The sequence below is a fragment of the Ailuropoda melanoleuca genome, chromosome 1 (genome assembly GCF_002007445.2).
Source record: "Ailuropoda melanoleuca isolate Jingjing chromosome 1, ASM200744v2, whole genome shotgun sequence".
Taxonomy (NCBI): Eukaryota; Metazoa; Chordata; class Mammalia; order Carnivora; family Ursidae; genus Ailuropoda; species Ailuropoda melanoleuca.
The window spans coordinates 150,357,922-150,370,120 of record NC_048218.1 but is presented as its reverse complement, the minus strand read 5'-3'; the positions used below and the strand labels follow the sequence as shown (position 1 = coordinate 150,370,120).

At 34.5% G+C, this 12,199-nt stretch overlaps 1 protein-coding gene across 14 annotated transcripts in view; it reads right to left on the bottom strand.

Annotated features, from left to right (window-relative positions):
• PHF14 (PHD finger protein 14) overlaps nt 1–12,199 on the bottom strand; it is a 240,606-nt gene that overhangs the window by 179,525 nt on the left and 48,882 nt on the right. For 13 of the 14 annotated variants that reach the window (XM_034668327.1, XM_034668335.1, XM_034668303.1 and 10 more), the window contains exons 8-11: nt 3,505–3,651; nt 2,579–2,849; nt 2,157–2,263; nt 792–887 (exon numbers count right to left, since the gene is read on the bottom strand). In XM_034668327.1, coding sequence (XP_034524218.1) covers nt 792–887; nt 2,157–2,263; nt 2,579–2,849; nt 3,505–3,651 — 621 coding nt within the window. The remainder of the gene's footprint in view (nt 1–791; nt 888–2,156; nt 2,264–2,578; nt 2,850–3,504; nt 3,652–12,199) is intronic. The other variant, XM_034668347.1, reaches the window with a different exon arrangement.

Genomic DNA, 12,199 nt, shown 5'->3' with positions numbered 1-12,199 from the left:
GATAAATTTAACCCTTCGTAAACCTCTGAAACAAGTACAATGAAAAATATCTCTTCTTTCATAAGCCTCCTTCACAATAAGACTACTTTCATTGTAAAAGGACCACAATGAGCCTCCTTCATCCTTTTAAAATATAACTGAAATTATTTTAATGAATTTTTAATTCATTGCGTATGTGTATTTATATATACACACACAGATACACAGTACCAAAAAAAAGCATTCCAAAAAATCTATTTGGCAATGATTCTTCAACAGCAAGAACTTTAACAGGCTAAAAATGCTCAGTGATATCTATTGAAGGTGAAAACTACACTTTAAGTTTCAAAACCCATCTCTTACACAACTCAAAACCACATCAACACAAAAACGAATCTTTCTAGTTTGCCTTTTAAATTTTACATAAAAAAAAAAAAAGGAACGAAATATAACAGATGAACAGGATAGAAAAAAAATGTGGCAAGGAATCTAACTGCTAAATTAGAGATAAGGAGAATTTGATAGGAGTAACTCATGCTTCAAATCTTAGCTTCACCACAAATGACAGGTCAGTCAGAGCCAATGGAAAAAATCTGCAAACAAGACAGCTGTTAAAACAACCAAATTAAGCTACAGGCTCTCAGTAGGCAGCTTCCAATGCTCTAGATGTATTTCAGGCATTATCATTACCCAAGAGGATTAGTTTCCCCTAATCAAACAATTTTTTAGTTAGGAAAGTTTTATCAGAAATCTGATCTTTGAAAATAATAGAGAGAGTAAGAATAGGAGATAGCAATTGGAAAGAAACTAACCTGCCCTGTGATTCTGCCTAGTAAGGCCCATATTCCTTGCCCTTCGCTTCGAAGTTTTCCATTCAGGTTCTGTAGTTCTTCTAAAGATTCACATAGCTATAATGTAAATACTCCAAATCAGTAAACCATTAAAATAAGAAGTAAAACATGGGAAAATTTAAATAATTTATCAACAAATGTCCAAGAGTATCTGTATGATAGTCCATATTTTTAACATATTTAAAGAGAGGAGGCTATCCAATTATTGAATAAGCAGCACCAATAAGACGTAAGCATTGTTTCATGTTAGCATTTTTACTAATAATACCTATATTTATCATTCTGTTATAGTTTTCTACATAATTGCAAACATTCAATTAATCCTTGAATCTATAAAGATGCATTTCCACCATTTTCTCAATGAGAAAACTAAGGATCATAGGGTTTCTGTGACTTGACCAAGAATCCTCAGGTCTTTTGAATATAATCCCACTACTCTTTTCTTTCACTACAGTGTGTCTGATATTGGAAATGTACCTCTTACTTAAAATGTTATCTAACAATGAGTCAATATCAGTTTTATATGCTCATGTTACTTATTACCTAACATTTTAGACACACTTTGCTTTTATAGGATATTTCTTTTGATCTCCCTCATCATTACAATGAAGATGTAGAATGAAAATTTAAATTGGGAGGTATTTTTCTTAAATCAAAAGTAACATTACAAAACAATTCAAGATAAAAACAGTAATTTAAAGGAAATTTCTAAGTTTCCTACAAACTTAGAGAAGTTTTATAGTACACTAGTTAGGAACAAGGAATGGAGTCAGACTGTTTGACCACAAACCCCAACTCTATGACTTGACTACCTATGTGAGTCTGGGCAATAACTTCACCTCCTTAGGATTCAATTTTCTCCTCTAAAAATGGGAGCAATAATTACAGCTCACATTATGAAACTGAAGTGAAAATTGTATGAGTTAATACATGTAACATGCCCAAATTGTACCTGGCACATAGGAGGTAGTGTCATGGATGATAATGAAGACAATAAGAATAAGACGTGTAGAGAAGGGCCTAAACACTTCATAAGAATTTCAAAATGAGGGGCGCCTGGGTGGCACAGCGGTTGGGCATCTGCCTTCGGCTCAGGGCGTGGTCCCAGCGTTATGGGATCGAGCCCCACGTCGGGCTCCTCCGCTATGAGCCCTGCTTCTTCCTTTCCCACTCCCCCTGCTTGTGTTCCCTCTCTCACTGGCTGTCTCTATCTCTCTCAAATAAATAAAAAGAATTTCAAAATGAGACATAAATAGAAATTCTCTAAAATCACAATGACATTACCAATAAGGTCTATGATATTATGTAGTTTTGTAGTCAACTTACCTTATTATATTCCACATGGAGCTTTTCCTGTTCATTCTCTAATTTATCCTTTATATTCTTTTGCTCAGCCATATTTTCCTGAATTTGAATCATGCGCATATTTCTCTCTATTTAAATTAAATATCCAATTTTACTTTAGTAGGAAATGAAAGCTGATACACAAAACACACAAAAGGAAGACGCTAACCATTAAGATGATCATGTGGATAATCTTACATTATTTACAACACTTTTAACCCTATTCACAAATACAGGAACTCAGCATTTTACAACAACCCACAACTTATTAGGAAAATATACATGCTTTTTACTTAATATATGTAGCATGGCTAATAAATTTCTAAAAATTGACAGTATAACAAATATTTTTAATAGCAAATTGTTCGCATTGACAATGTGCATACATTAGTGTCTATACTGACCAAAGTAATAGTTCACAAAATCAGCAGTGAGAGCAGGCTGCTTATGCTTTCTCCTTCCATCCACACTAGAACTAGTATCTGAATTGTCCACTGGAAAGATATCTGTACTGATCCCCATTAGCTCTGCTTTTCGCATCAGCTTACGAATGGCTGAAGCACTGCTAGTAAGCGGTCTGGGCAATTTTTCTCTGGGAACCCAGGCCTGGGGTCTGGTAGATCGAGCTAGCTCTGCTTTGGCACGATACTGCTGAAGCCGGGCATTGATTCTTGCCTATAAAAGAAATGCATATAAATTTTAAAAGACATTAAAATGTAACATATTCCTTACAATCTTTACTTGCATGCTTAGAGAAAGTAAAGATAACCACAATTTCCTGTATCAAGGCAAATCACATCTATCCACAGTTATTAAGAAATACTGTATTATTCTTGGGTTACAATAAAGTAGGTCTACCCCTAGTAACTATTCTATGTCCTAATCTATGATCAGAATTATCAGAAACTAATTTGATTAAACTGAAGCTTCTCTTCTCAGTAACTGCAAGTCTCTATAAATCTTCTTAATTTACATAGAAATACATTTTAAAAGATGGGCAAACTGATCAGATCCTTTACATAAGTAAACAATGAAACAGACTAAAAAAGATATGGTCAACATATTGCATTGATAGAATAATTTCCTCTAAGCTACATTTTTCAATGTATTTGGAAATATGCTTCATAAAAGGCTGCTCTATTGACTAGATGAGGAATACTCATCAGGTACAAACTATACTCACCATTTGCCTTAATGACAATCCACTTCCTAGGTAACTAAGCACATTTCATAAATAAACTTCACATGTCATTGGCACACACACAAGAGATCTGAAATCCATAACCCTGAAAGCTTTTAAAAGACATGACTTTAGGCATGAATCCCATACCTGTGCTTCTGGTGACAGCTGCTTCTCCCTCTCTTGCAAAGACATTTTACAATAGGATTGTAGAGCCAAGTAGTTTTTTCTCTTCCATTTTCTGTCTAACCTATCTGCATGCTGCTTACAATAAGCAAAAAATGGATCTGCTATATCCTATACCAAAAAACAGAAGGGGGGAGTGAACATTTTTACTACAAAGGGTCATAAACAACCTAACACAAGAGATAATATTTCCTTTCTGCAGAATCTCCTACAGTGTTGATATTTCTGAAGTAACAAAAGTAATTTTTACTGATAATGATAAAAATTGCTACTTTTGAAACTTAAATCTTGTATATCAACTTCAAATTAACAACCACTTTTTTCTTTAAAGGGCCTTGTAGATTTAAAAATACTGAAATCAAATCTTATGTATTGTATTTAGTTAAACTTGTATACCTAAAAAAATACTCACTGTTTAAAACAAATAGGATATTAATAATCTTAGAGGCCATCATTAAATATTAAAGTTATGCAAACACAGATTAATATTATAAGACAATGTATCCAGAAAAATACAGGACTAGCCAACACAGATAAGTGGAACATTTTTAATTGGCTAGCAATGAATGCATGGATATGTTCTACCCAGGACAAAAACGGATTAGGAAAGCCAGGCCCTGTCAACTGAACACGTTAGGTATCACCTTTAACTCTAAAACCTCAAATGGAAAACACAGCTCTCTCACAGCCACCTATCATGATACTAACCTAATGGGTTACTCTTTTTATTCATAAAGAGGAGGGAGGAAGGGAGGAAAGAAGGAAGGAAGGACCTTATTCTATCAAAAACAAAAATAATTTGTAAATATTTAGCCAAACATGTAAACTGCATTATAACTGCCAACAAAATAACAGGAAGTTTACTCTTTAGATCTGTCCTAAGGAGGAGAAATAAAGATAAGCTCTCCATATAGTTTTTATGTAAGTTATGTTAAAAGAGTGTCTTAGACTAAGATGGGGTTTTACAACCCAAAGAGAAATGAGGACACTAAAAAAGAAGTAAATGAAAAAGAAAAGAAAGGGACATAATAATAATAACAGTAACAACAACAACAATAAATTTAAGGTATCCTTAAAGTTAAAAAAGTACATGAGTCAATTCTGTAGTGTGATATCCACAGATGTCACCATACAGTACTGTGGATAAGATCACAGAATTGGGAAATACAAAAGCCTGAATATAAATCTTGGGTCAGCTCCAAAATTTACTGGTTTTACAGCTTCAAACAAGTTGCTATAGATCTCTGGGTCTCTTAACTCATTGTAAAACTGATTTAATAACTACTTCATAGCTATAAAAGTAAAGTAACAAAAATGTAGGCAACAGATTGTATTAACACACACACACACATATATGCACACAGCTGATTTCTCATGACATGTTCTAAATCTTGGTGATAGAAGATGATAAATGAAAATAAAGATTATATTGAACCTCAGCCAAAATGGCCAGATCTAAAGAAATATTTTATTGTTTTAAAGTAGGCAAGGTTGAAATTGAGTTATCAGAGATAGGATTCATGCTTGCATAAGTGAATTAAGCATTAGGACCAAGACAGTGAATTAGGAAAAAGACCAGTCATCTCTGGTCTAAAAGATATCTGAAAAGGAACAAGTAAACTGGGTAATTTTTTACATTAATTAACTTGGGATTAGAGGACAATAAACCTAATTCTAAGGCTAGAATGATCAAGGGATTAATGTTGCTCAGAGAATGAACAGATATACCAAACAAATATTAACTATGACAGAAACCACTGTCTTCCAGTATCTTTCCCTTAGTAGAAAACCCTGAGTTTTTACTGCGTAAACGGTTACACTGCTAGAAACTCTCTGCTCCAGCCTCTTTGCCTTTAGACACAAGTCATGTGGTAAAGTTCTGGTCAATGAGATGGGTCAAAATTCCAGACTACGCCCTTGAAAAGAAGCTGCCTACTCTTAATTTTCTCTTTCCTCCTTCCAATGGGTGGAATCCAGTCAAAGTAGAGATAAACCATCTCAGACAACGTAAGAAAGTACAACAAACTACGGGAAGATGAAACAAGTAAAAGCACCCAATCCCTAGAACCAAACTCCCCTGAACATCAAATCAGTCTAGAATCTTATATTAGAGCTAATTCAACTTCTTCCTTCTTATACCACAGTTATTTGGTTTTGTTAAACCAGTTGAAACAGTGTCATAATTAATGTATTGATTGACTTGCAGTATCCTTTCAAACTGCTTAGAGAAATGGAACTTTCGAGATCCATTCCCAGTGGAAAAGGGAAAGGTAAAAACATTTATCTGAATGTCGACTATGTGACTTTTTACATTCTATCTCATTTAGTCTGTATCACTACCACTTGAGATGAGTTCTGTTATTTTAATATCAATTTTACGGATAGAAAAATGAAAATGAGAGATGTTAAGTTGCTGACCCAAGATCTGTGGCTAAAAACTAAGATCTCTCTTTTTCAACCACTACCTGACCAATTAGATTCTCTTAAGGAGGTCTCTAAATAGAGATGAATAAAGCACAACTCTGGGAGATTCTGATTCAGTAAGTCTAAGGCAAAGGTTTTTAATGAGAATACTTTGAGAAACAGTACCAATAAACATAAATGAGTAAAGGAGGCTTGAAAGATGCTGTAAAAGTATAAGACAAAAGTAAATGATATTGGGGGAAAGGGAAAATAATGAGGATATGAGAACTGTAGGGCCTGTGGCAAACTGGAATATCCCACCTATAAAGACATTCATACTCAAGGTTTTATTTTTATAACACTTGTTCTATCAAACAAAATGTATCCACAGGTCAAATTTAGCCTGCGAGCCTCTGTATTGCATGATTTGGTCTAAAATCTTAAAGCTCCGTAAATGTAAAGACAGTGTATTTTTAAGAAAGTGAAGATACTTTATTGGTATCTTGATTATAAAACTGAAGTATGTATTGAAACCAGAAAAGTGTAAATACTACAGTAAGTAAGAAGCATATCTGTCTTCCAATTATAACACCATCAATGTTCTTGTCTACCACACCTCAACCACCAAATTGCCATGACTATACCTAGATTCTGCATTCTCTCCATAATTTAATGCCTAAAATATCATTCTCTGAGCATCACTTTTTATCTGTCCTGGTCACTCCATCTGATACTCAAGTTTTTAATACCATTCGGATCTTCAATGTACTTTCTACCTCCTGACTTCCTACTGCCCATGCACATCAAATGATCGCCCTCTTTACCTGACTATTTCATTCAGTTAATTACTCTTTTGCATAGAACAATGACTCTTTTGCTTGTTCTCATCTAGTTTCACTTAACAAAACCTGAAGCACATGTAACTCCAACTGTTCCCCCTGCTCTACACTTGTATCTGAGCAGCTGAACACATTCTCAAATTAATTTATTCTCTATTTGCATAAATAACTATTGAATAACTTCAATCTTTAACAGCTCCTCCCTATTCCTGACTTGCAGATGCTGACCTTATTTGTTTCTTTTTTAAGGGGAGAGGGTTGGGAAGGGAGGGAAAAAAGCAACAAAACAACAACTTCCATATCCTCCAATCACCAATGTATTTGCATTCATATCCATATCCTCTGCCTAATCTGTTACTACGGATAAACTGACCATTGCTCCTGCTTAAGATTAACTTTCTTTCCTCCAGCTATTCAACCTCTCTCCAGCATTTTTTCTCTCTACTGGATTACTCCCTTCAGCATATTTCAGCATACAGTATACAAAACATATCGTAATTATTTTTTTAAAAAAAGTTTTAAAGATCTTCTTTGGGCTCCCATATGCTGTTGACTTCTAAACTCCTCTTTAAAGGGAAATTCTAAAGGCCTTTCCACATTAGCTATCTTTAATTCTATTCTATTCCCAAGTTCTCATGACTGCTACCAATCACTCCAACAGCTCCTATCAAAGGAAAAAAAACTTTCATTTTGCCAAATCCATTGATCATTTCTCAACCTTAATCTTACTCAGGGCTCACTCCCTCTTTGAAACACCCCTGGAATACTATTCTCCTTAGTTCTCCTTTACCTCACTATTATTCCTTGGTCTCCCCGGTAGATTCCTCCTTATTTTCTCAACCTTGAATGCTGAAGTAGCTCTATGGCTGTCATCAGACCTCTTCTCATCTCCATCTACTCTTATACTCTAGGTAATTTCATCTAGCCATCTCTCCATAAATACTATCTATACTCTGAGCGCTACCAAATTTTTATCTTTAGCCTTGACTGCTTCCTGAAACTTCAGACTCCTAGCCAGCTATCTACCTGATGTCTCCACTAAGATGTCTAATAGGAATCTTGAACCAAGCATGTCCAAAACTATCCTTAAATTTCCCTTTCTCCTGCAACAAATCCACTCTTCCTACAGTCTTCTGCATCTCCGTACCCTGCAACTCCATTATACTGGGAACTCAGGTCAAATAGAAGCCATCTTTGATCTCTCACTTTAATACTCTACAAACAACACACCAGCAAATACCTACAAAACCCTTTCGTTTCTCACTACCTCTACCCTAAAATCTGTTGCAATAGGATTCCTAACCAGTCTCTCTACTTTCACCCTTGCCTCCCTCTTGTCTCAACACAATAATTGGTGGTCTTTTTAGACATTAGTTGGTTCACATGTACTCTATGCAAAACTCTTAGGGCTTACCATCTCACAGTAAAAATCCAAAGTCCTGGGCACCTCGGTGGCTCAGTCAAACATCTGCCTTTGGCTCATGGGATAGAGTCCCACGTCGGGTTCACTGCTCAGGGGGGAATCTACTTCTCCCTCTCCCTATGCCCTGCTAGTGTTCTCTCTCTCTAATAAATAAATAAAATCTAAAAAAACAAAAACAAAAACAAAAAAAAAAAAACTGCTACTGTTAAAAAAAAAAAATCCAAAGTCCTTCCCATATTCTTCCAAGTCCTACATGATATTCTAGGACTGCCTTCCTCCCCTCTTACCAACCCTAGTCCCTAACTCTGTACCAGCCATACCAGTCTCCTTGTCAGTCCTCAAACCAAGCATGTTCCTATCTCAGTCTTGGGGTATTCTGTTCCCTCTGCCTGTAATGCTCTCCTCTCAAATAAATATATGTTCCCTACCACCTTCCTTACATATTTTCATAAAATGTCACCTAACATTACTGTACCTTCCCCCTTACTTTCTAAATACTTTACCCTGCTTTGTATTTTTTCACAATACTCATCACAATGTTGGTTTGTGTGTGTGTTGTGTGCGTGTGCACTTACTTTTTCACTTTCTGTCCTCTCCCCATCTGCCACTCAAATGTAAGCCACCTTAAAGAATATATGGTTTGTCTTCACTGCCATCTCTATAAGGTCTATAAAAATGCCTAACACCCGTAGGTTAATATATCTGTTGAATAAATATACTCGATAAAATGAGAATAAAATATATTAACTTGCAATCCTTAAATAGTTACAGGTAAAATACAGATAAGGTACAAAAAAAAAAAAATACAAGTAAGTCCAGCTGATGTTTCTGATTCTTCCAGGAAAATTTCTTTCTGTATTTGTATTACTTCTTGTCCATACTAGACACTTGTGACATCTTTTAATGTCATCCTGTATGGTTATTTAACATTTCTCTGTATTTACTGTTTATCCCCACATAGGAGAATACTATGCTTTAAAGCTGTTTTTATGCTCCCTGACAGACTTCTCCACCCCAATACCTAGCTTAGTGCCTTGCACATATGCATAGGCCCTCAATCATGACTGACTGACTGAGTGCTATGAAGTTTCTTTTGAATATAAATTTCACTGCTAAGTAAAATATAGGTCACCTTTTAACTGGGCTTTAGAACATGAATTCAATAAGGACTATATATTCATATTCCACAAATGCTTGCTGAGTTTTATTTCTGTCAACTGTTTTGACATAAAATAATGGACAAATCTACTGGAGTGAAAATATGAAAAAAATTTTCATTTCTAAAAGGAAGAGAACCCTTGTTCTCCTCTTTTGAATTCTAAAATGAAGGGCTTAGGATAATTCCAATAATATTGAGTGCTTAGCATCATTTCAACAATATTGAGACCAACAAGCTTAACAACAACAACAACAACAACAAAGGAAAACATAAAGATGCTGATGGGATAGAAGTATAGAGTGGATTATTAAGGCACTAAAAAAAAACCCCAGAGCTACATATGTTTATACCTCCTGTCATATAAGATAGTTAATACATTACTATTAGGCCACTGCAGGTAAATGTTCTATTACTTGCTGCTGAAAGCCTAGGTAAGATGCAACATCAAGATGAACAGCCAAAACATATCTTAAAGGCCCAATGCATATTGGTATTAGACTCAAAATGTGGCTCTGAGATTTCCAGAAAATTAAAGGACTTAATACAGTTACATAATTCATTATATTGATAACATAAAAACCAAACCAGTTAATAAGCTAACACAAAGCTGGAAGCATAATGTACCCTGATTTTAAACCGTATTACAAAGCTACAGTAATTAGAACTAGTACCAGACTGACATAAAAACAGACACGTAGATCAATGGAACAAAATAAAGAGCCCAGAAATAAACCCATGTACGTGTGGTTAATTCATTTGTAACAAAGGAGCCAAGAACATACAATGGGAAAGGACAGTCTCTTCAATAAATGATGTGAACTGGATAGCCAGATGCAAATGAATGAAACCTGACCACTGTCTTACACAACGGATTAAAGACTTGAACATAAGACCTGAAACCATAAAACTAGAAAACATAGGCAGAAAACTGGCAACGGTTTTGGTGATGATTTTTTTTTAATCTGACATGAAAAGCAAAAGCAACAAAAGCAAAATAAACAATGGGACTATATCATACGAAAAAGACTGCACAACAAAGGAAACCACGAACAAAATGAAAAGGAATCTACTGAATGGGAAAAGATATTTGCAAATCATATATCTGATAAGGGGCTAATATCAAAAATGCATAAAGAGCACATATAAACCAATAGCAAAAAACAAAACAAAACAAGATTCAAACAATCTGATTTAAAAATGGGCAGAATATATGAATATTTTTCCAAAGAAGACATGCAGATGGCCAACCAGTATATGAAAACACAGAGTATCATTAATCATCAGGAAAATGCAAATCAAAACCACATGACATATCACCTCACATCTGCTGGAATGGCTACTAGCAAAAAGATAAGACATAACAAGTGCTGGTGAGGATGTGGAGAAAAGGGAAACTTTGTGCACTAGAAGGAATGTAAATTGGTTCAACCACTATAGAAAACAGTATGGAGGTTCCTCAAAAAATTAAAAGTAGAACTGCCATATAACCCAGCAATTCCACTTCTGGGTATTTATGCAAAGCAAATGAAAACACTAACTCAAAAAGATATATGCAACCTCATGTTCACTGAAGCATTATTTACAACAGACAAGATATGGGAACTTAAGTGTCCACCAATGGATGAATGGATAAAGAAATTGTGATATATATTATACAATGGAATACTATTCAGCCATAAAAAATGAAATTTTCCACTTGCGACAACATGGATAGACTCAAAGGCATCATAAGTCAAATAAGTCAAACAGAGAAAGACAAATACAGTATGATGCCTCTTATATGTAGAATCTTAAAACAAACAAACAAAAAAACCAACACGGACACACACACAGAAAACAACAAGCTCATAGAGAAAACAGACCAATAGAAAAATGGGTGAAGGGGGTCAAAAGATAAAAACAAACAAAATCACAACAAAAAAACCCAAACAAGTTCATAAGCAAACTCACAGCTATACCTAGTATTAAGAACTAAGAGGAAGGACACTACATACTGAAAAATTGGGGCTCATCAATATTCCCATACAAAAGAAAAAATAAGTAAGGCAAAATGTAACAATAAAAAATGTTACAACATCAAAATGTAAAAAGCTCATATCAGCAAAAGGAATAATCCTAAGAATCAAAATAATTTTGTCTAAGTATGTAAATGTCTAATAATAGAGCTTATATAGACCATTTAAAGAAACTCATACTCTGCATATACTCCAAATAAATCATACTTCTTATAGTTAAACTTCAAATAAAGGTTAAATAAGGTTACCTTAGAAAAGTACCAAAATGAAAGTGATCTATGCTTTAATATTTAATAGTTCCGTGATCTGGGATGACAGGAAACATCATTTCATATAAACCAAAGAGATAAAGAGACACATGTATGAATAAACAGTTATTCCCATACCACAATAAAATATGCCAAAGGTATACCCCTCAGGCAATGCCTTTATATAAGTAGGAAATCAAAACAAATAAATGGGAAAGGAAATATGCAAAATACTACAACACAAAATGATGATTTGAAAACTAATTTTACCCTAGAATTATTTTTTCAAATAAAATCTTACCAAAAAAAAAAAAAAAAAAAAACAGTAAGGCTGAAGAGCTGACCAAACAAAAGCTGACTGATAGAAGAAACCACTCCCTCAACTTGTTTTCTAATGACTGAAGATACAGTGAAAAATAAGAGAAAACTAAAAAACCCTCTCCTCATAAATCCATGTTCTAATAAAGGTGAGAGACAATAAACAATATAAATAAGAATCAGTATATTAAAAAGAACGGGGAAAAAATTAGCAGGAAAGGGAATTAGAAAGCGTCACAGACAGTGTTACAACG